The following is a 26843-nucleotide window of genomic DNA, read 5'->3' as shown; positions in this document are numbered from 1 at the left end:
AAGAGATCATTCTCTTCATAGAATATGGAAAAATAAACTCTACCAAACCCACAGTTCACGTTCCCCACTACGGCCCGGGGCTTTGGCTTTCGCATCTCTGGAAATCATCACCAGTGTCAATGGAATACTACATTTTCCAGGCGGCAAACGCTTTTCACAGCACCATCCAGTGCTGCCAACGAGAGAATGGAAGTGGCAAGGCTCACATGACATCTTGAAGGGAGAGGATTAGGAAGTAGGGTGGTTTATTTGCTGACAAAGTGAAAGGTAACGGGGTGGTTTCAGGCCCTCCTAACAAGCTGTGGGGTGTCCCCCTCATCACCTCTGACCACTGCCAGCACTGAGCTTGCGTGGTGGGTTGTACATGGGGTGGTAGGGAGCCATGAAGGTGCCATTGCTAGGAGGACTCAGCTTCCGCACCCAGGATCATCATAAAACACTGAGCTGGATGAATGGGAGAAGACAAGGATACATAAAAACAGTAAAATGTTTATTTTCTTAGAAAAAAAAGTGGGCAAGAGGGATTCAAAATGATTGTGATCACACTTCCGTCTGCATCTGAGCAAAACTGATGTTGCAAGCTTGATCTTTGATTAAGAGACCCAGGAAATGAAACCACCTGCTGCTCGCTCCTATGTCACTTCCAGGAGTCATGTCACGACATGCTTGGAATTGACAATAGCGTCTCTACTTCTTCTTAGCAGAGAAACTAGGCTTGCCATAGCAACCATCCCATCTCCAAAGCGCAACACTGCCAGTGAGAAGCAAGGCTCTGGACTGCTGGGGGAGGCAGGGAGGAGGGAGGGGGAAGGAGGCGCTTGTCTTAGAAGCGGAACCAGTCTAGAATAGAAGTTGGACATCTGAGTTCACCACTACCTCATCTTTTAGAAAATAGGTTGGAGAGCATCTGTAAAACCAACAGTATCTTTAAGGTGAAATTGCAGAATTTTGCTGCAGACCTGGACACTGAGAGAAGTGAAAAGTTGCAACAAGTTTTAACTAGCAGCAACAAAGAAAGTTCGATAACAGTTTTTGTTTGTTTTTAGCAATATTCCTTTGCAAGTTCATTAAGAAACACTGTAATTTAATGGGGCATACGATATGGAACGATCTTCTTTTGCTATAGTGCTGTTCGCTGAAGAGAACCAACCTTTGCAAAGATTTCAACTGGGGTGTAACCTATTTACACAGTAGTAGCTCCCGGTTTGACTGGTAGGATTGGTGCTATGTGATATCTTCTTCTTCCGAACAATAATCTCGACCCTTGAGAGGAAAAGAAAAGAATAAGATGTGAATGAGAAATTCAAAGTAGAGCTTGAGATAGTTATCTGCAATCCATCTTCTCAGTTTATGTCTCCCTGCAATGAAACCCAGGCTCCAGCAGTGACTGCTGGGCATCAGGTATGTAAGTCATAAATACACATTGACCAACTTGTAAACTGTATATACATCGTCGCTTCAAAGTTTTACCAAACTTCTAATAAGCCTTTGTTTTGTATTGGTAGGGCTTCCCTGATAGCTCAGTTGGTAAAGAATCCACCTGCAATGCAGGAGACCCTGGTTCGATTCCTGGGTTGGAAAGATCCCCTGGAGAAGGGATAGGATAACCCCTCCAGTATTCTGGCCTGGAGGATTCTGTGGACTGTATAGTCCATGGGGTTGCAAAGAGTTGGACATGACTGAGCCACTTTCACTCACTTCACTTTGTATTGGTAAGGATTTATATTATTCTAGGCACAGACAAGACTCAGCCTTTCACCACATAATCACCAAATGGATGATCCATGCAGGAGACCAGTTTGTCATGAACAGGAGAAAACACAGAGAACAGTGAGCAAGACCCTTTCTCCCAGGGCCAGGGCTGCTAGCATTCCACAGCTGCATCTCCAAGCCCAGAACTTATACAAAACAGGTTACTTGAAGGCTTAAGAACGACATCCAGTTGCTGCTTTTGAACATATATTGTCCTCTCTCCAGCAGGGTATATAGTCTATGAAGGCACAGTTAGGTCTGGGATTTAAGTTCCACATGTCCCGTCACTGAGTGTCTTGGTCAAAGCACACAGTTCTGTGATCTGTAATCCCTCAGAGCATGGAAACAAGTCTCTGCCCTGCTTGTCTCACAGTGTCACTGATAAGGGTTTTGAATAAAGTCACGTATCCATACTATTTATATCTTTAACCACTTCCTTTCTTTCTTTAAGAAAAAAAAAAAAAAAGAGGAATGTATTGGAAAGATACAAGGGTATCCGAAGAACAAGAGGCTCAGTAACCGAGGTTGGAAAGGGTACATGCAGGATGACAGGGGCCTTGCCTCCTGAGGGAGGCTAATGTGACCGAGTTCATTACTTTCAGTCTGTGTCTGTTTGTTGTTTCTGATTTCCTGGAGTGACAATCACACTGACTCAACAGGACTTAGCCCTTGACCCCTGGATCACAGAGTGAACAGTGACCATCAGGCGATGCTCAAGTTTGGTGAGTACGTGTTGGGTACCATGTTTAGCACTTTTCAAGTACTATTGTGGCAGCTTATTCTGCCACCACAGCCCTAGGTGTCATGCACGGTCCCATCTCCCATTTCTCAGATGAGAAAAGCAAAGCCCAGAATGTCCCAGAAGTTTTCTAAAGTCATAAAGCTTTTACACAACATCCAGTCTTTGGCAGGTCATGCACACATCTTTAACTTTCTTATGGGTGGTATCTGGGGTTTGGTCTCTGCAAACATCCTGTGCTAATATCTTAGGGTTTTGTATAAGTGACCATAGGCCACGTCTTCTCAACAGAAGTGGGAGCCATGTCCTGACTGTCTAAAGTACTTCTCATCCAAGCCTCCCTATGACCTAGACAAGGATGGGAGAAGCGTATGGGGAGGGGTTGACCATGGCTAGGGGCAGGGCAAAAACAACTGGCTTAGCAGCAGTGGGGAGAGATGGAGCTCTTTAATTAAATTAAATTACTATTATTATTTTGGCTGTACTGTGTGGTATATATGATCTTAGTTCCCTAACTAAGGATCAAACCCACGCCCCCTGCATTGGGAACTCAGAATCTTAACCACTGGACCATCAAGGAAGTCCCAACCTCTTTCTTTTTAAATATACACTACATTTTTCAATTTGTGGGGGAAACAAGTTCCTTTAAAAATGAAACTTTCTAAATACCTACAAAAAATAAAATTTTCTAAATTTTCTAAAAAATTATAAAATTTTCTAAATACTTATTTCTAAATAAGTCTAAATAAATAGGCTTATTCCTAAACATACCTAAAACATACAGAAAATAATAAGTTGGCATACAACTATTTCTCAAATGCATGGTTTGTTTCTTTGTCACAATACTGTTCAGGAAGTAGCTCACATTCTCTTAATATTTCAGCATCATCAGAGTGCATGGCTGTACCACTTGGCTGGGTGGTCACCCTGGCTTTGTGACATTAACTCTGAGTACGTTATCTCCCTGCATCTCACTTTCCTCATTTGTAAAACAAAGATAACAACGGTTCCAACTTCACCTGGCTGCTAAAGATTAAATGAGTTAATAATAGAGTGATTCGGTCCTGCCTGGCACATAACTTTATACATGTTGTACGTGTCACACACAAATACATGTATTTGATAAGTAACATGTTGCCACATGATGAAGTCTTCAGGGCCTGTGAAAGCATGAGGGTGGCCTGTCCCCATGCTAACCGGCCGCAGATGGCTTGTTCTCGTTGGATGAGTCATCACTGAGCATGCTTCTGGCTTCTTCTATCACACTACCAATTCTCACCCTTGCTCCTGGCAGAGTTTTTGAACCTGGTGTCATCTCTAGGCTTGCTCCACTTGTTGTATGAAAATGTCTCCTGGGCAGGGTGACCAATCCTGACAAAAGAAGCGTGCACTCAGCGGTCTTCTTCCCGACCCCTCCCTGGTGACGCTGCCCCAGCAGATGCCAGCTGTTGTTGGCCTTGACCACCCCGGAGACGCTCCCTGAGCCGCACGATGGGGAGCTAGGGGGTCCTCATGGACCCAGAGCATGGGAGGTTTAGTCTCCATTGTGGGAAATGGGACACACCCACAGCTATCAGAAACAACTCACTGGGCACAGAGAGCAGGCCTGTGGGTGGGTGCTGGGTGGGTGGAGGGGAAAGTGGACTCGCGGAGTTTCCATGGAGGTTTTCTGAGGGAAGGAAAGATGACTCTCCCCACGTGTATGTGGACACGCACGCTGTTATGTGACACTGGGCACATCGCTGGGCCGACATCCTGGGGATAATCATGGTCTCTGTCTCACTGGGTTGTGATCAGGATCAAAGGGGAAAAATATAGTATCTAGCAGGTGGTCAATAACTATCGGCTGCTTCTGTTATTACTACTGTTGCTGCTAAACCCCGTGTTTGTTCAGGCCGTGGTAGGAGATTAGGGACCACCTTCCCTGTGGCTGATGGGGGGTGTGAACTGTCATCACAAATGGTAATCTGCCAGGTGTCGGGGAACCCTTCCTCCCACCTCAGCCTTGCACCCCAGATGGACGAGAACTCATGCGCTCCAACAAAGCTTCTATGGCAGACACCTAGGTCTGTTCCCTTCTTATGAAGCCTCGATCAGAGCAAAGGCCCAGCTGGGCAATGTGGGGTTCAGAGGGCACCTCATCCACAAGGAAGGACCTGGATGCAATGATAGGCAGACAGACAGACAGACACACACACACATGAACTAGTGTACTCAATGATAAAGCAGCCTCCAGCTCTGTAAATGAGTTACAGGGTTACGCAGACGGAGTGTTTCAGACCCTCCAAGAATACTGTTACCATAAGAAAGTGCCCTCTTTTAAGGGGTAGAGGGAAAAAAGGATTATTATGATGTTATATGAAATCATGTATGTGACATTTTGAAAATTGTAAAGCACTTTAGAATTTAAAGAATCTATCATTCTATGCAAAAAAGAATGTGCCCCCTTTGGAGAGACAAATCTCTGTAAACCCTCTGTGTCAACCCCGAGCAGCAACTTTCATTTTCCTAGCATTTGCTCCTCTGAAATTATTATTATGACTATGAGAAGGAGAAAGAAAATGGCATCAGCTGCTTTGCAGACACTATTTCATTGGTGATTCACACCAACCCTGCAAAGTAAGTAGGAGTCCTGCACGCTGTTACTTGTGGGGAAATCTCAGCGAAGCCCAGAATCCTTGCCTCTTTCATTAATGACTGTAGTGAGTGGATGACTCAGTTAAATTCAAATCAGTTTTATTTTTGTTATTTTCACCTGTCAGCAGTTCTGAGAACCAATTATTTTATGAATAGAAAACTTGGAAATCAAAAACATGGAGAGTAAGCGCTCCCATATGGCCAAGTGTCATTTTAAGGGGAACCTGAGAAAACTTATGGAGGCAGCCCCATCTCAGCATCACATGGGACCCCACCTGCACACCGGCTTTACCGGGCAAGATAGGGAGCTTGTTACTGTAATGTGACTTCACATCTCACTTAAAGTTTTAAAGAACTGTGCTAAAAAGACAACCTTAAAACCTTCAGCTGTCGGAGACAGGAAGCAGGAGTGAGCTGGGTGTGTGAGCTACACAGCAATTCTCTCAGCCCAAAGCATGCCCTTTCCCCTCAAAAATGGAAGTCTTTGTAGAGACACTTTATGCAGCCAGAATTAGGGGCTGGTAGACACAATTCTGCCCTTGTGCAAAGGATACAGTGAAAGCTACAGAGTCAGGTCCCCACGAGGCCCCCACAGCGTGAAGAATGGAAGCTCACAATGATGCTGACAAGGAGGGGTTGTTTGAAAAAGCAGAGGGGCATGTGGTGCAGATTCAAAAAAATCTTAAGGAGGTTTTGCCTACCATGGCTCAGATGGTAAAGAATCTGCCTTCAGTTGCAGGAGACCCAGGTTCGATCCCTGGGTCGGGAGGATCCCATGCAGAAGTGGATGTGGCTACCCACTGCAGTATTCTTGCCTGCAGAATTCCATGGGCAGAGGAGCCTGGTGGGCTACAGTCCACAGGGTTGCAGAGTCAGACACGACTGAGCAACTAACACTTTCCCTGACCACACCCTTACTCTGTGTATTTTCCATGTCCTCTTCAATTGTCTGCATGATTTTCTTGGAAACTGGAAGTTTATGTCAACTCCTACATTCCTAAGGTTCTAGGATAAGGATTTTCTACTTGTTGAAAGGTCTAGGCTTTCAATTAGCAATATTACAGTGTAGTGAAGGAAAGGGCATTGTCATGATGCTATATTCTGCTAGTTTAAAGAGGACCAGCTCAGAGACTGACTTCAAATAAAGGAATTATTCCTCCTAAGTGTCTACTGTACTTTTTCTCCTCAAGTTAAGTAGGCAAATAGGCTAGGGTTGGCTGTCAAGTTTCCAGTATGAGTTTATCCCAGAAGCCTCTAGTTCTTCTCTATAGACGTGTGTGCATTTGGTCTAATCTGTACACACTGAGCATGTAACAGATAGCTGTGAACTGAGTATTTCCCCAGTGGGGCAGTCTGGACCAAGATGAAAGTTCCCAAGAGGAAGCAGTGAGCTCGTTTTCCCATCTGTAACACGGGAACAGGAGGACCTAGCTTGCAGTGCTGTTGTGAGACTTAGCAGTCATTACACATAGGTGATCAGCAAAGCTTGGCACATGGGAATTAAATTATAGCTCTTATGATGATACTGAAAAATGAGATCAGCAGATCCAACTGTTAATAAACTGAGTATGTGAGAAACTGGGCTCACCGTTGGATTGCTTCTCGGCATTCAGGGCCTCACACAAGTGGCGCCTCAGGGCCTGGGTGCTATTCCTTTCTTCTCCTTTCTGGCTGATTCCTCCTGCCCTCAGACTCCATCCGTTACTTTGCTTTGTTTAGTGAAAGTTGCTCGGTGGTGTCCAACTCTTTGCGACCCCATGGGCTATACAGTCCATGGAATTCTCCAGGCCAGAATACTGGACTGGGTAGCCTTTCCCTTTTCCAGGGGATCTTCCCAACCCAGGGATCAAACCCAGGTCTCCCACATTACAGGCAGATTCTTTACCAGCTGAGCCACAAGGGAAGCCCAAGAATACTGGAGTGGGTAGCCTATCCCTTCTCCAGTAGATCTTCCTGACCCAGGAATCGAACCGGGGTCTCCTGCATTGCAGGCAGATTCTTCACCAACTGAGCTATCAGAGAAGCCCCTGCTTTGTTTAGACCTCTGCTCAAATGTCACCTCATTGTCTTCACTGAGCTTGTAACATAAAACAGCTCTTCTTACTCTGCTTCATTTTTACTTATATTACCTATCTTTACCTGACATTAGGAATAAATGAATTTGTTTCTTTACTGACTGTCTTCCCCTTGAAGAGAAGTATCTGTTTTCTGCCCTGCTGCATCCCCAGGGCTTAGATAAGCGCCAGTGACATATTAGATGCTCAATAAATATTTGTTGAATAAATGAAAGCAGGAATAGTATCTAGAGAGATCTGAGATTCTGGAGTTGGAAAAGGACCTGGAGGTCTTCCTCTCTGACCTCGCACCTAACATGGAACAGATCTCCAATGACCACATTATGGGCAGGGAGCCTCCTCTTTTTCACTGGAATATGTCAGATACTTTCCCAAGCTGCCCATGAAAGTGTTCAAGAGCTGAGCCCAAACGCTGCCTCCCTGTAACTCCCACAGAATGGCGGACTCGGGGCCTTAGCAACGGGAGGCTGGGTCCTCCCAGACTGAGAGCATCCCCTGGTCCATTACCAGCGAGTAACAAGGCTTCCTCCCAGGTCTCCCTCTCCTGCGTATGTGTCAGCTTTCTCTTTCTCTTAGTGCACCCATCAAAAAAACCACTGGCCCAGAATCAGATATCCTAGTAATACAGCCTAAAATAGGTAAGAATTAAGCATTTGACAAAGGAGGTCACCAGAAGTGACAGATTCCAAGAGAAACAATGTGTTAATTCTTAACAAGACAAAACAGAACATGAAACTGAACTTCTGTCAAAGCTCTTGAGAGGGAAATAACTCTCAGCCTCAAAGGCATGGACAAAGATCACAAAGAAAAACAAAAAGATGGACATATTTGATCATGTAAAAACGAACCTTTGCATATATCAAAAAAGAATAAAATAAGAAGGCAAACCTCAGTGGGGAAAATACCAGCAGCATACAATATGTAAATGACAAGTTATATGAGAAACTCATACCAATAAAAAATTAACCTAAGAGGATCTCAGTTAGAGGGAAGGGCACAAAGTGGAAATCCATTCAGAACAAATTAAGTCCGTAAACACACAAATAAAAGAATGGTCTGTTTCTGTCATCAAAAAATACAAAGGAAAACATAGATAGATACTATTTAAAAATTCTTGAGAGCTCACAATGAAATGCAACTCTATAGCCTTGTAAAATGGTATGGCTGCTTTGGAAAGTAGTTTGTAATATGTGTTATGATTCATAAAATTATTCAAACCCTTATTACAGCAATCATTGCTATTGTTAATTAATAGCAATGATAAAACCTAGACACATTTAAAAAATATATATACAGATTGGTTCCCTGGGGCTGGAGGTAGGACAGAGGACTGGCTGTAAGCAGGCAGGAGGGATCTTACTGATGTGAAGGAAATGTTCTAAAACTGAGTTGTACTGATGGTCACACAGTTTAGTAAATTTACTAAAACTCAAAGGGCTTCCCTAGCAGCTCAGACGGTAGTCCGCCTGCAGTTCGGGAGACCTGGGTTCGATCCCTCGGTTGGGAAGGTCCCTTGGAGGACGGCATGGCAACCCATTCCACTATTCTTGTCTGGAGAATCCCCATGGACAAAGAAGCCTGATGGGCTGCAGTCCATGTGGTCGCAGAGTCGACACGACTGAGCCACTAAGCACAGCACAGCAAGAGAAGGCTGAGGAGGAGGGAGTATGAGAGCGAAGCCCCCGCCTTCACTTAGTAGCTACTTAGTCTTACGATCATGTTCCAACATCATCAAGTAAGAGCTCTAGGGAGACTTGGTCTTTTCCCCTCTCGGTGGTCCTTCCATCCCACCACCACGCCTTATAGTTATTGTAGCCCAAATGTTTGTTTCCCTTACTACAGGCTGCAGAACAGTGCATGTCCCTTATTCATCTTTGATTTTTATCTTGCTGATAAAGTAACAGACTTCACTGGGAAGCGGCGCCTGGGGAGAGCAGCAGAGTACGGGAACCTAGGAGAACTGCACTCTCATCTTCGTCCTTTTGAACAGTTCACGGAATCCTTGTGCAGTTCAGAGGAGTCTGCTTTAACAAGGCTCAGTTTTGTGTAGAAACATGCGTTGTTAGGGCTTCCCTGGTAGCTCCTATGGTAAAGAATCCACCCGCAGAGCAGGAAACCCTGGTTTGATTCTTGGGTTGGGAAGATCCCCTGGAGGAGGGCATGGCAGCCCACTCCAGTATTCTTGCCTGGAGAATCCCATGGACAGAGGAGCCTGGCGGGCTACAGTCCATGGGGTCACAAAGAGTTGGACATGATTGTAGCAACTTGGCATAGCACCGCACATGCGTTGCTGAGCTCATCATAAAGCAGGCTACCTGACAACGGAAGAATTCCTCCTCCTCTCCCCATACCTCTCTGAAGGACTCTGGGAACCTCTGTAGGTTTCTGGCCTGTGCACTATGTTAACTCTCTTACCTCCTGCCTGCTCCCTTTATGTGATTCATCTTCCTCCTCTCTCTTCCTAATCGTGGGCTTACTGAGTTTCTGTTCCTTGACTCAGTCATCCTTCTTGGGAAGCCTTCTACCCTGCACTGGGGGATGGTCTGGCTTTCTGGGCACTAAAGAATGTCTTGATTAATGAAACACAATTGCCCCAGCTGTATTGTGGTGCAGAATTTAATGGGCCATCCTGATTCTCTGTCCATCAAATACCTTTTCCCACCAACATTTTCCCATGTATCACCATCTAGCAGCAACTTTGAATCTAAGTTTCTGTGGGAATCTTGACATCTAAGCTCCGTCCTTGAACCAAGAATGCAGGGCCATGAAAGCTGCATTCCACAGCTTGAGCATCTGTGAACTACCAGCCAGAATCCAGAACAAAGATGATGTGGAGGAGACGGGGAAAGGGTGGAAAAGTGAAACGCGGGCCACCCCCAGGGGCTGCTGTTCACTCCTCCTCCTGTAGGGCTGTGGGCCAGGAGCAGATGCCCCCACAACCCCCCACCTCTTTCTTGGGGCTGCAAGTGTCAGAGCCTCTTCAACCAGGGAGTGTTTCAGCAGCATTTTCGTTTACAGCCCAACAGCAATTTATAACAAGTTTTGAGGTAATGCCGAAGAAAAGCAGACATAATTAGCTGCGCTGTTCAAGTCTCCTCCCCCGGCTTATTTCATTAGAAAAATCAATCGAGGCATTAATGGCCATGCCTGTCTCTAATGAGCTTTATTCTAATTAGACTTGCGCGTTATTATTTCAGTTGGAAAAAGATCTCGTTAGTAATGAATGGGAGGAGTATGACAGCCTCTGACTGCTTCTTTGACCATATATAGGAATGATTACCATGATAACAAGCACAGTGACAAGAATCCTAGCAGACTGACCTTTTCATTTCCAAGAGAGAATGTATTAACTAAACAGCTTTAAAACCCCCATGAAGTGTTTATTGGGCTTCCCAAGAGGCTCAGTGGTAAAGAATCCACCTGCCAATGCAGAAGTCTCAGGAGACTCGGGTTTTGATCCCTGGGTCAGGAAGATCCCCTGAAATGGCAACCCACTCCAGAATTCCTGTCTGGGAAATGCTAGGATCAGAGGAGCCTGGTGGGTTACAGTCCATGGAGTCACGAAGAGTTGGACACGACTGAGCGACTGAGCAAGCACACGTGAAGTGTTTCTTAAACCCAGATCTTCATTCTACTGGCAAAAAGGAGGATATTTTAGAAACTGTAAGGGACCTATTTCTCAAGTTTTGTTGGATGTTGGCACTCAGGTGACGTCAATGACGTTCTTTTCCCCATGAGGAGGTGAGCAAGGCTGAGGACAGAGAAAAGCAAGGATACAGGACTCGGGATGCCATGTCCCTCGGCCGTGTCTTAAGCCAGGGATTGGAGACTTTCTCTGTGAAGGGCCAAACAGTAAATATTCTAGGCTTTGCATTCCAAAGGGTCTCTGATGCAACTCTACAGCAGCTATAAGCATGAAGGCAGCCATAAATGCAAAAGAAGATAAAAGTAAAAGAAACAGCATGGTTGTGTTCCAATAAAACTTTATTTGTAGACACTGAAGTTGGAACTTCACATAATGTTTCACATATCAGAAAACATTATTCTGCATTTTGTTCCCCTCATCCATTTAAACACATAAACCCACGCTTGTCTGGTGGGCTAGATTTGGCCCATAGGCTGTATTCTGCCCACTCTTGTCACAGAAAATACAATTATCATCAGTGGGTTCAGAGGCCCTCTTCCTAAGGGCTCAAACAGCAGATACGATTTTCATTTTAAGAAAGATTTCTCTCCAGATGGGGCCAGACTTCTCCAAAAGGCCATTTTATAAAATTGTTCTTATTTTATAAGAAAACCATCAATCAAAATTAAAATTAAATTAAAAAATTTTGTTGGAAACCTATCTTCCTAATAAATCAGAACGCCTTCAAAGTTTCACTTAAATCTCTGACCATATGTGTGCCATTTTTATATAGTTTCAGTCCTATGATAAGACACAACTAAAATTTTTTTTCACCTAATTTATAACAATTTCCCCGGTTATACTAGATTCCTCACAATGATAAAAAGAAACACTATAAAAATTTGTGGTATTTTTGCAGAAGATTTCCAGGTCACTTGATGGATTTAATTCAAAGAGATGCCTTCAATTAGTTTATTCTCAGTATTCTTGCCTAGAGAATCCCAGGGATGGGGGCCTGGTGGGCTGCTGTCTAAGGGGTTGCACAGAGTCGGACATGGCTGATGTGACTTAGCAGCAGCAGCAGCAGGTATTGAGTTAAGATTTCAATACCACCCCCTCGCCCCTCGCCAGGAGAAGGTACTTGGTGGACTGGAGCCTCATGGGTTCCCCCTAGGATTCACTTCCTGTAGGACACGAAGCCTCATACATCTCCTTTAAGACTCACTTCCTTCAGGACAATGGCTTTAGCAAGTCTGGGATTTCAACCCATATGCCTTAAATTTTTTTAAATTTTATTTATTTGACTGTACTGGGTCTTAGCTGCAGCACATGGGGTCTTCTGTCTTCGTTGAGGCATGCAGAATCTTTAGTTGTGGCATGGCATGTGGAATCTAGTTCCTGACCAGGGATAGAACCTCCCTGCATTGGGAGCAGAGCCTTAGCCATTGGGCCCCGATATATCTCTTGAAAAACATGTGCCTTCCAGACAAACTTTAGAGCTCTTTGTTCTGAAAAAATTGCTTATACCCTAGAATTTGTTTTGAACATGGCTAGAGGTTTGGGGAGCTAAGCACATACCTCCTTTCCTTACAGTTTTTAACTGAGAGCAGTTGGTCAATGAGAATCACAGTTCTTGCTGGATTAGAGAACCCAGCAACCTCTCCTTATCCCCTCACCTACCTCCCATCCCCCACCGAAGCCTAATGGATGGTGACTGGCCCACCCAGTCACAGATGGAGAGAGTGGAGAATGTTGGGTTTGACCCTCTTCCTGCTCCATGGGCTAGCCAACCAGAGACAGGAGAGTGTGATAATCTGGTTCCTTTCCTTCCTCCCTACACAGAGGGGTGAGGAAAGGCATAGGAAGCACATGCATTTGGCCAGGAAGAGGACTGCAGCTACGAATGGGAGGTCCCTGCCCGCAGAAGGCACAGGGCAGTGAACGAGCCAGATACGAGGGAGAGAAGGCCCAGAGCCCAGCGAGGAGTGGATGTCCTGGGCCCACGGCTGGGGAGAACACGTTCTAACCTTCTGTTAGGCCTTCTGCTAGGTTTGAGGGAAACAAAGATGAACGAGGTCCAGTGTTCATCCTTAGGGTACCATCTATGTAATGCTTCGAGTCCTTTTCGAGATTCTTAAATAAAACATCAGCAGTCCCCGAGTGTTCTCTGCATGGTGAAAGCAATGTCCCCTGGCTGCTAAAGGTGAAGAGTGGAAAAGCCATGGGGAGGAAGGGAAACAGACAGCCGAGGAAGAGGATGGGAAGGAGAAGCCAAAAGGGAACAAGGCAAGAAAATGACTCAAGCCTGTGTCACTGTCTCCCTGCTGAGTGGCTTCTCGGGCAGTCTTCCCTTGCACGCCCAGCAACATGGCACCGTTCACCAGCTGTGCCCCATGTTGCCGCTGAGTTCAGAGCACCGTCAGCCTCACCGCATTCATAAAAAAGGCATGGGTTTTGTCTGCATTCTTGTACTCCCTTGTTCTGGAACCTGCACTCATCTCTCCTTTGCTACTCCCTCAGGTTTCAGGCTGATAGAACCTCGAGAAGTCTCTGAAAATCAAGCCCTCCAGAAAAAAAGAGAGAGAGTGGAGACTGGTTGTGCCGTATTTCTTCTAGGCTCGCTGCCCGCTTTATTTTCCTTGGCCGCGTCCCCCATGACTAGTAGCTACCTGGGATGCTGGGGAACAAGGGGGTCCTCAAAGCCCACTGTGTGTATACACATCACCAGTGGTTCCTGCGCCATGTTACCACCGTGACTAAGCGGGTGGCGTGAGTGGTAAAGAACCCGCTGCCAGTGCAGGAGATGGAAGAGATGCAGTTTGATCCCTGGGTGGGGAAGATCCCCTGGAGGAGGAAATGGCAACCCACTTGAGAACTCTTGCCTGGAGAATCCCACAGACAGAGGAGCCTGGCGGGCTATAGTCCATGGGGTCGCAAAGAGTCAGACACGACTAAAGCGACAGCACACAGGCACGTATGTGGTACATTTCAAGTTGAATTCAAGTAAGAAGTCACCTGCATAAAGCTATGCAGTAGGGAGAGAAACAAAACAGGGCTGAGTCACGTCCTTACCGTTGTAGTTACAGCTTTAATTTGGCCGATGAATGAGGTAAGATGCATACAGGGCAGAGAGTAGGCGAGGCGGGGGATGAAGGGAAAGGAGACATAGGAATGGTTTGGTAATTAGCAAAAGCAGGGCCCTGTTGTGTTTCCTGTGGAGCAAGGAACTGTTTAATGCAACGATATCGATAGCCCAGCCCACTTCTAAAATATTCAGGCCGCCAAGAGCCATCTCTTCGACAGTGCTGAAGGTCCAGGTTGTTACCAAAATTGGCAAGCTGGGTGGGAGGGACAAGCTATGACTTCATCTGTACACATGGGCCAGGCCGGGTGACATTGTTGAGGATTTGATAAAACAGTCCCAATGTTTCTCATCACTGTTGGCCCTGAGGAAACCTTTAAATGCACCAGCTGAAAGTAAAACCTATCATCACCTGCAGGTGCCAGGCATTATCTTCAATCTATAGCAGCTCTGAGGTTAAACTCTCTACTACAGGAAGAGTTTATACATAGAACCCCAAATCACAGTTCATAATTACACACAAGTCAGTCTCTTCACCAGATGGAAAGCAAACACCTTTTGATCTGCGACACACTGATTCATAACGGAGTTCTGACATATTAAGAAAAGGAGCCCTTGAAATAAATTTAGAAATGCAGACTTATCATGATCTTTCTCACCAACTAGTTCTGAGGTCAAGGCACTCAGGCCATTTCCGGAACCCAAACATTTTCTGAGTATAAATGATTTTGCAATAAATGTAGAGGTCTACAGATAAACATCTTTAAAAATCAGCTGATTTAAAATCCACCCGCTGCTCTTTCTTAGACATTTCCTCAAAATGTCACATTGAATAATTCTGGTCAACAGAGGCAGAGTCTTAAAATTGTACAGGAATACGTGAAGTACAGTGGCACACGGATGGCTCATGCATGTGCGGGGGTGGTGAAGTACTATGAGCTATTTTCAAAGAGAAGGGAGATGAGAGAGGAAGCAGACAGGGTTGTGTTGGAGTTGATCTGTGCTTGGTTTCCTAATTTTAAGTCAGAGATACACATGAATAAGACGAGATGCTGATGAGACTCATGGGTGCTCATGCGTGTCATTGGGCCCTGGATCTGAGCAAAGCATACCAGTAAAATGCACAGGTTTTTTGCTTGGGGACCAAGGACAGGCTCCAGCGAGGTATAAACTCTAAAGTTTTACTTCAGAATGTTGTGTATATGATAGCATGTGCCTTTTTATAGGGAGTGTTTTTATAACTTTAACAAAATTCCCAAAAGATGCCCATGATGCAAAGCTTAAGATGCCTTGCATGCGGAAAACTAACGAGATGGAAATAGCTCTGTGCCGAGGAGACATTCTTTATTTAATATTCAGGGTTCTCTTTCAGAAGGCAAAAGATTTCCCAGTCATTGGCTGCTGTTCTTAAATCTTCCTAAAGCAAAATATAAATCCCTGTGTTTGCCTGGAAAAGATACTCTTAAGGCAGATACTTTAAAAATGTATTTACTTTTTCTTCTTCTTACAAGTAAATTTAAATGTATTTTAGAAAGCGTATATTAAAATCTGATGTGATCTGTCTTTGGTATCATATTCAAAATCTCCTCCACAGGGCCACATTTTAATAATCTAGATCTCTTCTTCTCTGATTATACTGAAAGACAAGTTTAAAATCATTATCTTCCTTTGCAGTGAACTGTCATTTTCTTTAAGATGCAATACTAGGCAAATGTCATCACTTTACATAAGATTCAGGAGCCTGCGAATTGTCAGGCACAACTACAGTTTGTCACAGAATAACAGGTAAGTACTTGTAAAAAATAATGAGGTAAAGATAAATGAGGTGCTCTCATTTTTCACAGGATTTTTACTTTCCAAAAGGAAAAGGAAATGTAGATCAGAGGTTATAATGCTCCTGTGAACTCTCAATGGAGAAGGCAATGGCACCCCACTCCAGTACTCTTGCCTGAAGATCCCATGGATGGAGGAGCCTGGTAGGCTGCAGTCCATGGGGTCTCGAAGAGTCGGACATGACTGAGCGACTTCACTTTCACTTTTCACCGTCATGCATTGGAGAAGGAAACGGCCCCCGCTCCAGTGTTCTTGCCTGGAGAATCCCAGGGACAGGGGAGCCTGGTGGGCTGCCGTCTCTGGGGTCGCACAGAGTCGGACACTACTGAAGCGACCTAGCAGCAGCAGAACTTTCATTGCTCCCCTGATAAAAATCTCTCCCGTGGTCATCTTCAGATGTAGCTCAGTGCCTTCGCTTTCCTCATGCCAGCAGAGTGAAATGGTGTCAAGTGGCCAAAGATGTCCCAACTGCCTGCTTCACAGACCTCAAGTTTCAGCACTTGACTCCTGAAACGTCTGCATTCAATAAAGGAACATCTGATTCATGGTGATACTGGAGGTGGGGGTGCTGGATGAAGGACTCCTCCATGGTTAAAATAATTACCTTTTCAAAGACATTTGCTTTTAGAACTGAGCTCCTCAAGGCAAGGGACTGCTTCCTACTTATTTTGTATCCCCCGTTTCCTGTTTTTCTGTCCTGAGTCATCGCATAATGCCTGGTACTCATAAGTGCTAAATAATTAATTCATTTTTGCTACTTGCTTTTCTTTGCCACCGGTAACTTCTTACAACACTGCTTGCCCAGTTGGGGTGCAAAAGTAAACTGCAGCTCGGCACCATGATTCTTTCTGAAGTAGTGTGTGTGTGTGTGTGTGCGTGCGTGCGCACGCGCGCTCAGTTGTGTCCGACTCTGTGACCCCATGTAGCCTGCCAGGGTCCTTGTCCATGGGATTTTCTGGGCGAGAATACTGGAGTGGGTTGCCATTTCCTCCTCCAGGGCATCTGCCTGATCCACGTCTCTTGCATCTCCTGCACTGGCAGGTGGATTCTTTACCACTATGCCACTCGGGAAGTAGAGTCATCCATACTAAATTTCACAATAAATATTATCTTATATCAATGGTACTTTTGCATATACCTTGAGGAGACAGAGCAGAGATTTCTTTTGGTATGGAGAGGAGAGCTCAAAGGTATCATGCCCTGGAGACATTCAATAAATACAAAGGATGAATCAAGGAAGGGCAGGTTTAAATCACTACAGATTCACTCAGCTTCGCTTCTTAACAATTTAAGGAAGAAAAAAGGAATCCAGAGAAAAATTAAGTCTCAAAAATCAAGGCCTTTCAGAATGACTCCAATTTTCAGGATGAGTTTAATTTTTTAAGTCAACCCTATAAAACAAACAACGGTAGTGCTAGTGAAGATGATGGAATTCCAGCTGAACTATTTAAAATCCGAAAAGATGATGCGGTTAAAGTGCTGCACTCAATATGTCAGCAAATTTGGAAACCTCAGCAGGGACCACAGGACTGGAAAAGGTCAGTTTTCATTCCAATCTCAAAGAAGGGCAATGACAAAGAATGTTCAAACTATTGGATAATTGCACTCATTTCCCATGCTAGTAAGGTTATGCTCAAAATCCTTCAAGCTAGGCTTCAATACTATGTGAACTGAGAACTCCCAAATGTACAAGCTGGATTTAGCAAAGGCAGAGGAACCAAAGATCAAATTGCCAACATTTGTTGGATCATAGAGAAAGCAAGGGAATTCCAGAAAAACATCTACTTCTGCTTCATTGACTACACTAAAATCTTTGACTATGTAGATCACAACAAACTGCGGAAGATTCTTAAAGTGATGGGAATACTAGACCACCTTACCTGTCTCCTGAGAAACCTGTATGTGTGTCAAGAAGCAACAGTTAGAACTGGACATGGAACAACTGACTGGTTCAAAACGGGGAAAGGAGTACCTCAAGGTGGTATATTGTCACCCTGTTTATTTAACTTCTATGCAGAATACATCGTGTGAAATGCTGGGCTGGATGAATCACAAGCTGGAATCAAGATTGCCGGGAGAAATATCAACCTCAGATATGAAGATAACACCACTCTAATGGCAGAAAGTGAAGAGGAACTGAACTGAAGAGCATCTTGATGAGGGTGAAAGAGGTGAGTGAAAAAGCTGGCTAGAAAATCAATATTCAAAAAACTAAGATCATGGCATCTGGGCCCATCACTTCTGGGCAAATAAATTTGGAAAAAGTACAAGCAATGACAAGTTTTATTTTCTTGGGCTCCAAAATCACCGCAGATGGTGACAGCAGACTTGAAATTACAAGACGCTTGCTCCTTGGAAGAAAAGCCATGGCAAACCTAGATAATGTATTAAAAAGCAGAGACATTACTTTGCTGACAAGGTCCATCTTGTCAAAGCTATGGTTTTTCCAGTGGTCATGTATGGATGTGAGAGTTGGACCATAAAGAAAACTGAGTGCGGAAGAATTGATGCTTTTGAACTGTGGTGCTGGAGAAGACTCTTTAGAGTCCTTGGACTGCAAGGAGATCCAACCAGTCAATCCTAAAGGAAATCAACCCTGAATATTTATTAGAAGGACCATGGCTACAGCTGAGGCTCCAATGCTTTGGCCATCTGATGAGCTGAGCTGATTTACTGGAAAAGAGCCTGATGCTGGGAAAGATTCAAGGCAAAAGGAGAAGGGAGTGACAGAGGATGAGATGGTTGGATGGCATCACCGACTCAATGGACATGAGTCTGAGCAAATGCTGGGAGATAGTGAAGGACAGGGACGCGGAAGTTCATGGGGTTGCAAAGAACTGAATACAACTTAGTGACTGAACACCACCACAAAACCTAAAGAATAGTTTTGAATTGCATTTATGGTTGTCCACATGCTAGTTGGAGCAAAGAAATATTCAGCAATGGTAAAGAGTCAGCAAAATAGTTCACAAGAATGTAATTTCCAATTTTGGTTATATAAACTATTGTGAAGATTATATTAAGCCAAACATATATATTATGATGAAAAATTTTAATTTGAGGGAGGCTTAATGTTTAGATGATACAAAGGATAGCATATTCACAAAATTCAGAAGGATGAACTTTAGGTAAGGGAGGAGAAACAGGCAAGTTTGGCTCGGAGTTGATAGAAAACTCCCTTAGAATCCTGTAACTGGGCAATTATCATAGATTATATAACTGCTCCTTTTTTGAATATGAATGTGTTCAATATATAGTGGGAACACTGTTTATGCTGAATCTACAAATGCTCCTTTGTCCAAGGAAAGTTGCACCAAACAAATGATCAAGTTATAAACTTCGCTTTTGTTGCATTAAACACATGATTGCCTACACCTTAGATGCAAAGTAAGACAGGAAATCGAATTCCAGAAGAGAACAATGAATTTCAGTTTTGAGTAACAAGAGGTAGAATTTCAGTTATGGAGACACACTGGAAAGAGATTAGATCATTTTCAACACTTTGTCAGGGTTTGTAAATGTTGCTTAAAAAGATAACTTACAATTCAGGTTTCAATTTTTGCAGATTACCTCTAACTAATAAGCATATATTTTTATTGCCAAAATGTTAGTGCAAAAGAAATAATCCAAACAGAGAAAAAAAATCTTCACCATTAGAGTGGGAACAAAATATTTCTTTTTAGGTTTCTCTTTACTGAAAACAAAAGGTTATTGGCAAGTTAGTCAGCTTTTGAATCAATATGTAAAAATTGCTAATTATTCTTAGATGATGTTTTCAATCTAAAAAGTTATACATAAGCTAAAATTTCACTAAAAGTAAAAAAGAAAAATATATACTCAAATAAGTATGTGAGCACAGCCAATGAACACTATAGATTAAATTATTATTTTAATTCATTACCCATTTCTAGTTTTTACATTGATAATATATGCTGGTCTTTTAATGGTGCATTAGAAAATTTTATAATGATTCTTTTGGGGCAGGGGTCTACCTCAGAGTGGAGTCTGCTACTGAAATACAGATGAATTTGAGACCTTCACTCTCTTCCACTGACTGATATATACACAACCTAGGAATTCATGAAGAAATACTCAAGGACTACAAACCATAAAAAAGAAATAAAAATTAAAATGGAAAACATTTCAAAAGTTAACTTGGTCGGTGATGCCTTAACCATAGTTGGGATATGTTCTGAATTTAGAACTTAACTCTTCTTTAGAATAAGGCTTTCAAATTACAGTTCTCAAATGTATGACTTTAGCATTTAAAATTCACTCCCTGCAGTGATAAACTGAAATTCTATGAGCATGCAAACCTTTAATGATTACCATACTCTACTCTCCATTCAGTTGATTTGCATATGGCACTCTGAGAGCGTAAATATGGGTTAAATTTCCACATGGATCAACTCTGAATCTTCACGTCATTATAAAATCCACACCCGTATGGAGAAGTGACTTGGAGGTTCTGCTTTGGAGTCAGACAGACATGGGCTGGAATTCTAACTCTACCGCTATTAGCTTTGCAAACCTGGCTAAGTTATACTCAGGCATTCTAAGCCTCAGTTTCTTTGTCTGTAAAATGCACGTGTTACTCCTCTCATGGCCAGCTCCCTCAAGCAGGTATTGACTGCAACATGTTTGTGACATTTGTAAAGAAGTCAGAGAAGCCCTGGGCATGTAGTAAGCAGGCACTAAGGACCTCCTTGCCTGCAACCTGAGAACGGAGCAGGGGATCGGGGTGGACAATACACAATGATAGCAACACTGTTTAGGCAAAGGCTCTCGCCAGTCTCACTGAGTTTCCACGCTTCAGTGAAAGATCAGCGGTAGCCCAGGATCCTGGCAAGCTCAGTCATACTTAACCCTTCTCACAGCCACCTTCCGAGTTGTGTGTGTGGGGTGACTGCTGTTAATTCTAACCACCCCCTTGCAAGAACAGCTTTGTATCACAGACACCAGAACATTGTTACTCTTAACTCATGAGGCAACATTCCCCTTGAAATATGCAGTTGCTTCACTTCTTACCTTTTCAATTTTTTCATCCAGCATTCTGAAGAATTCTTGTTGGCTTTCAGAGATGTGCATGCTGAAAAACAAAGAGTAGTTAAGTATATATTTTCAGTGTTTCCCAGTTCCCTCAGGTGAAAAATGCCGAGCGTCTAAACTTTGGGGCAGTCTTTTATTTTTTGCAGACTTTTCCACTGAAGTGCTCTGAAATCATACTAAGGCTAAATGTCACGAGAGTAATCCTACAGATGTGTTTCATAATAGCCTATCAGTTTCTACAACTTAAGGAACACAATTTCCTTTCAGTGTACATATTATTTATGTTGGTGTTACTGGGAGGTGTGTGCTCATTGTTTTTCCTTCGGATACACATCTATAATGAAAACAAAAGGCACAGGTAAGCAGCACATGGCACATTTCAATGCTGTGTGTAAGTATAACAAGAAAATATATCCTGGGATTTCGTTGGCAGTCCAGTGGTTAAGAATCCGCCTTCCAATGCAGGGGACGTGGGTTCAATCCCTGGTCAGGGAACTAAGATCCCATATGCCATGGGGCAACTAAGTCTGTGCTCCACAAGGAAGAGCCCGCATGCCACAACTAAGACCCACTGCAGCCAAAAATAAAATAAATAAATATTTTTTAGAAGTTTCTTTAAAAAACATATCCTAATTATGATATTAAAATGTATATTTTACAAAGGTGTGAGCACGGTATTCAGCTGACTGTATGGCTGTGTGCTGGCTGTAGACGAGCCAAGAACTTGACCTTGCCCCTAAACATCTTTGATACTGGTGACAGCAAATGCGACTTTTTGGAACTGAAATTCCACTGTAATGTGGAGTAAGTGGGGAGGCATGTCTGAGCAGCCCTTGCCCTGATTCCCTATTATTTGCTATTTAACAGTATCCTCAGCGAGATGGGTGTGGTTTGTGGGGCAAAACTAAGAAGGTAAGGAGAGCAGAGAAGATCATGGATGTGAGGGGAAGGACTTGGGGGCAATGTGGTCTTAATGACAGTAGTTTCTACCTGGCAAAGAGTTGTGGGTGTTCCCAGGCGGTTCAGGATGCTGGGGTAAGAGACACATGATCCAGAATTTCTCTCACTTGACATTAGTGCCTACTGGTTTAGTGGCTGGGGGCAGGGGTGGGGGGGAGTGGCTCTGGAAGAGCCTCTTCCACTTTCGTCTAGGTGTGGTAGGCAACCTTACCTGACATTCCCTGCAGGGGCCACGGAGAGGGGCACGAGTGACTGGAAACCCTTCAGGCCTCCCATGACAGATAATAAGGCTTAAAGGAGGTTTCCCCTGTGGGTAAGATCTAGATTTAAAATAATATCAGCTCTGATAGAAAAGAAAAAGAATGAAAATATCTGATACCAGCATCAACTTTCACAGTTCTAAGGCACTTTCATGTATATAATCTAATTTTTGCCATCCTTTCTAGTAGTCATGTATGGATGTGAGAGTTGGACCATAAAGAAGGCTGAACGGTGAAGAATTGATGCTTTTGAACTGTGGTGTTAGAGAAGATTCTTGAGAGTTCCTTGGACTGCAAGGAGATCCAACCAGTCCACCCTAAAGGAAATCAGTCCTGAATAGTCATTGGAAGGGCTGATGCTGAAGCTGAAGCTCCAATACTCTGGCCACCTGATGCGCAGAGCCGACTCATTAGAAAAGACTCTGATGCTGGGAAAGATTGAAGGCAGGAAGGAGAAGGGGACGATGGAGGGCAAGATGTTTGGATAGCATCACTGGTTCAATGGACATGAGTTTGAGCAAGCTCCAGGAGATGGTGAAGGACAGGGAAGCCTGGCGTGCTGCAGTCCATGGAGCTGCAGAGAGTCAGACATGACTGAACAACAACAGATATGATCATTCAAATAAGGCAGACGTCCTGTTTCAGAAACAGGTCCCCTCTCACTGCATTTTACACAGGCAGGGCAGAATCTTGGATGATGACAGAGGTTAAACAGTCTCCTCTCTTTCTCTGGCTGGACAGAAAAGCCATTTTACAAAGTTGAGTTTTTCCAGATTTCTTACAGCTTTCCTTCTTTAAGGGCCAAAACGTCATTCATTTGAGCCACTCTGGGTGCAAGTCTTCTCAACTGTATATTCCTGAATAGCTGTCTATCTCAAACATTACTTAGCTTTCACTTGACGACCACCAGCCACTCTCCTCACCTTAAATCACAACGCTCTTCTGTAATACTGGGATAGCCCCGGAGTCTCTAAGAAGGCTAGAGCTGGCTCTCTTTAAGCAAAATGACCTTGAACTCCAGGCTTTTGTGCTCTGCCTGCTTTTGAGCTCTTCCTTTCATTTCTCCTTGTCAGAGAAGGTATCAGTCCTCTTTCCACTTTCTTCTCAGTTTCTGCTTTGACTCCATAATGGCAACCCACTCCAGTCCTCTTGCCTGGAAAACCCCATGGACAGAGAAGCCTGGCAGGCTACAGTCCATGGGGCTGCAAAGAGTTGGACACGACTGTGCGACTTCACTTTAGAAGCAGCACAAGCACACTTGTTAGAGTTGTGTCTAAAGTTGGCATAAACAGGCTCCAAAGGAGAGCCCGAGAGGGTTCTTGTTAGTGGGAAACATGAATATTCTGGTACCCACCATGGCTGCTCAGACACTTTTGGGGGCATCCTTCCTGTTCTTAGCCAAGTTTTCAGTGATGAGTTTGTTGAACAGCTCTGGGTCCCAGACAGGAAAGGCATGAAGATATTTATATATAAATCTTAGACCCAAGTTCGATCCTTGGGTTGGGAAGATCTCCTGGAGAAGGGAATGGCTATTCACTCCAGTATTCTTGCCTGGAAGATCTCATGGACAGAAGAGCCTGGTAGGCTACAACCCATGGGGTCACACAGAGTCAGACATGACTGAGCAAACAACACATTTATGTAATGCCTGCCTGCCTGCTGAGTCACTTCAGTCGTGTCTGACTCTTTGTGACCCTACAGACTGTAGCCCACCAGTTTCCTCTGTCTTTAGGATTCTCCAGGCAAGAATACTGGAGTGGGTTGCCATTTCCTTCTCCAGGGGATCTTCCTAACCCAGGGATGGAACCCACATCTCTTATGTCTCCTGCATTGGTAGGTGGGTTCTTTATCATTAGCGCCATGAGTTTCCCTAGGAAACTGGCACTATTAGGGTTTTGTGTTCCCTGTGGAAATTTTTGGGTTAGAATTTTTAGCATTTATCGCCTGGGATACAACAGGAGAGTAATGAATATTTAATTAGTTAATCAAGCGGTCTCTATTTAAATTCATGTGATTCGTGATCCTCATAGAGACAGCACCATTTGTTAGCATGGGTGAGGTGCAGGCCTCAGATTCCTCATTTTAAAACAGCGAACAGGTCTCTGAGGTCCTTTTGGCACTAACGTTCTGTGATTGTTACTAACTTTCATTAACTCCATTATTGGAAATATCAAAGCATGGAAACGAGGATGTTTGGTTAGTACTCAGACATATGCACACTGCGTGGACAAGAGAATTCTCTAGGAAAAGCGACTCTGCAAATGTGTCTGCCATCCCTGCGAAGGAGGACACACAGGCTCAGGGGTCCTTATCACGTGCTTGAGATCAAAGGTGAAGGACCTCAGATTGTCTATACAATCTGAGCATGAAACCTCAGGGAAGTGGGGCAATCCTAACTCTCACAGCAGGCCACACCGTTGCTAGTAGTTCATGACTTGCATTTCTTCAGTTGATTATTTTTTAAAAAATAGTAATAATAAGCACCCATGAAATCAAAACAAAGAAAACAAAGCTAGGATCTTAACAACAACCTAGAGGTTACTTACTTCCCACCCATGCATGTGTTCCTCCACCTCAAACATCATGTCCCCGCTTTCCTTTATTCCATCTCTCTATGTGCTTAAAAAGCAGATTTATTTTAGATTAAAAAAATTAATTTATCTATTTGGCTGTGCCAGGTCTCAGCTGCAGCATGTGGGCTGTGATGTATAGGTTCTAGAGCACGTGCGCTCAGTAGTTGTGGGACGCAGGATCTTAGTTCCCCGACTAGGGATCGAACCTGTGTCCCTTGCAGATTTTTAACCATTGGACCCCCAGAGAAGTCCCTATTTTGGTTGTTGTTAACTTTATAGTGTGTATCATGCTCCGTGCAATGTTTCAGGACTTACTCTTTCTTCTAGTTGCTAGAAGTAGGAACTAGTTCTGCTGGGGGGCATCCAGCATTGTCTATGGCTGCAGTGCACTCGTTTCAGCTGCTAATACCCCACTGTATGAACATAGTGTGGTTCATTTACCCAATTTCCTGTCCAAGGGCATTTTTGGGTTGTTTCTAATTGCTAAGGTGTTCTTTCCAAGCGTCAGACACTGTGATAAGCACCAGGGATACATTATTTCACTTAAGCCCCAGTCCTATAAGATAGAATTTTTCACCTCTATTTTTTTCGGAGAAAAGTAAAGTTCCAAGACATTAGTTCACTGGACTGAGATTACAAAGGCAGTAAGAATGCACTCTATGTGGCGCATCAACCGAAGGTGTAGCACTACTCGCCTTCATTCTTAATAAATCTGCTGTTAGCAGGTATGGGATTGTCCTTCCACTCAAGGGGGAAACAAATTCATTTTATACAACTGCATGTGCTGTGCTTCAGTCGTGTCCAGCTCTTTGTGACCCCAAGGACTGTAGCCCACCAGGCTCCTTTGTCCATAAGGATTCGCTAGGCAAGAATACTAGAGTGGGTTGCTATACCTTCCTCCAGGGGATCTTCCCAACCCAGGGTTCGAACAGGTCTCCCTCATTGCAGGCGGATTCTTTACTGTCTGAGCCACCAGGGAAGCCCATAAAACTGCATAATAAATAATAATTTCCTGAATCCTATGGGTCAGTATGTAGGAAAAGTAAACCTCTCAGACCTGCAGAAAGATTTCTTAGCTGAATTCTGGAAACCCAATGGTCTGATTCAGTTTAAAACACACACACACACACACACACACACACGGGCATTATGCTGTGTGAAAAATGGGATTCTCTTCATAATTTTAGTGTAAACACATGAGCCAATTTAATCAACGTCTCTGGAAGCTTTAGCACATGCCAGACTGCAAAGCATGCTATTTCAGTGTGTCAAAATTAAGTAAATAAGTGTTTGCTCTAAAGGAGAAAAGAAACTCTCCTTAGTTCTCCTTAATAGAGTCTTTTCTTTAGAACTCAGAGATAAGAGAAGCATTTAAAAACAGTACACATATAACAGCTTGATGAAAAGATGATTCGATAGATATCTTCAGATATCTGTTGTCCCCAGAGGCAGAAAAAATTAGTGTAGATAAAAGTGGTTACTAGTGAAGTTGATTAGGGAGGTTGTGATCATAGCGTAACACTTACCTGAGGGTGAAAAAATTGGCTCTCCCATTATTGGGAAGAAAAATTGGCTGACATTGTAAATGATAAATGAAGTTTAAAATGTCTGGTTCTCATTGGAAGTGAGAAATTAAATCCCTGAGCTGGTGGACAGCCCCCTGAAGAGTCCTGACCACCACCTCACAGTGGCCATTGCAGCAGCAGTTCTACAGACAGTCACCCAGGTTAAAGTGATGATGTTATTTTTGTCTCACCTTCCCAGGAAGAATCAGAGAACACAACTCTTTCCACTTATGATGTTTACTTACACATATGTCCTCATTAAACTTATTGGGGGTGGGAGTGACTGTATCAGATTCACTCATGTGATCAGCACCCTGAGGGAATTTGTTCATAGTCAGGCAGAACAGCACAAAAGAGATTTGCAGCCTTTGGGATAATAGCCTTTTTGAAGAAAGGACAAGCAGTTTCAAAGTCACAGAAAGTGCATTTTATCACCAATGAGAGACTCAGCTTCAGAATAATATAGAAAACTACTCATTATTCTCTAATATTTTAATTGTGCAATATTTAACACACAGAAAAGGAAACATAATGCTATTTATACATTTTTAAATAATAATAATTAAAGGAACATGCATGTAACCACAACTTGGATTAAGAGATAGAACCTCTGGTTCCATTGTCTTCTATCCAGGAGAAAGAAGCACTATCCTGAATTTAATGCCTTTTCATTGCCTTGTTTGTCTTTATTGT

General features: G+C 43.6%; 1 protein-coding gene across 1 annotated transcript in view; it reads right to left on the bottom strand.

Annotated features, from left to right (window-relative positions):
- Positions 1 to 469: 469 nt before the first annotated feature.
- C12H1orf21 (chromosome 12 C1orf21 homolog) overlaps positions 470 to 26843 on the bottom strand; it is a 241062-nt gene continuing 214688 nt past the window's right edge. Inside the window, exons 5-6 of the mRNA XM_069546295.1 lie at positions 20772 to 20832; positions 470 to 1263 (exon numbers count right to left, since the gene is read on the bottom strand). Coding sequence (XP_069402396.1) covers positions 1225 to 1263; positions 20772 to 20832 — 100 coding nt within the window. The 3' untranslated portion in view covers positions 470 to 1224. The remainder of the gene's footprint in view (positions 1264 to 20771; positions 20833 to 26843) is intronic.

The sequence above is a fragment of the Ovis canadensis genome, chromosome 12 (genome assembly GCF_042477335.2).
Source record: "Ovis canadensis isolate MfBH-ARS-UI-01 breed Bighorn chromosome 12, ARS-UI_OviCan_v2, whole genome shotgun sequence".
NCBI lineage: Eukaryota > Metazoa > Chordata > Mammalia > Artiodactyla > Bovidae > Ovis > Ovis canadensis.
Note: the sequence above shows the minus strand (reverse complement) of the source record. Positions and strands in the feature narration are given on the sequence as shown.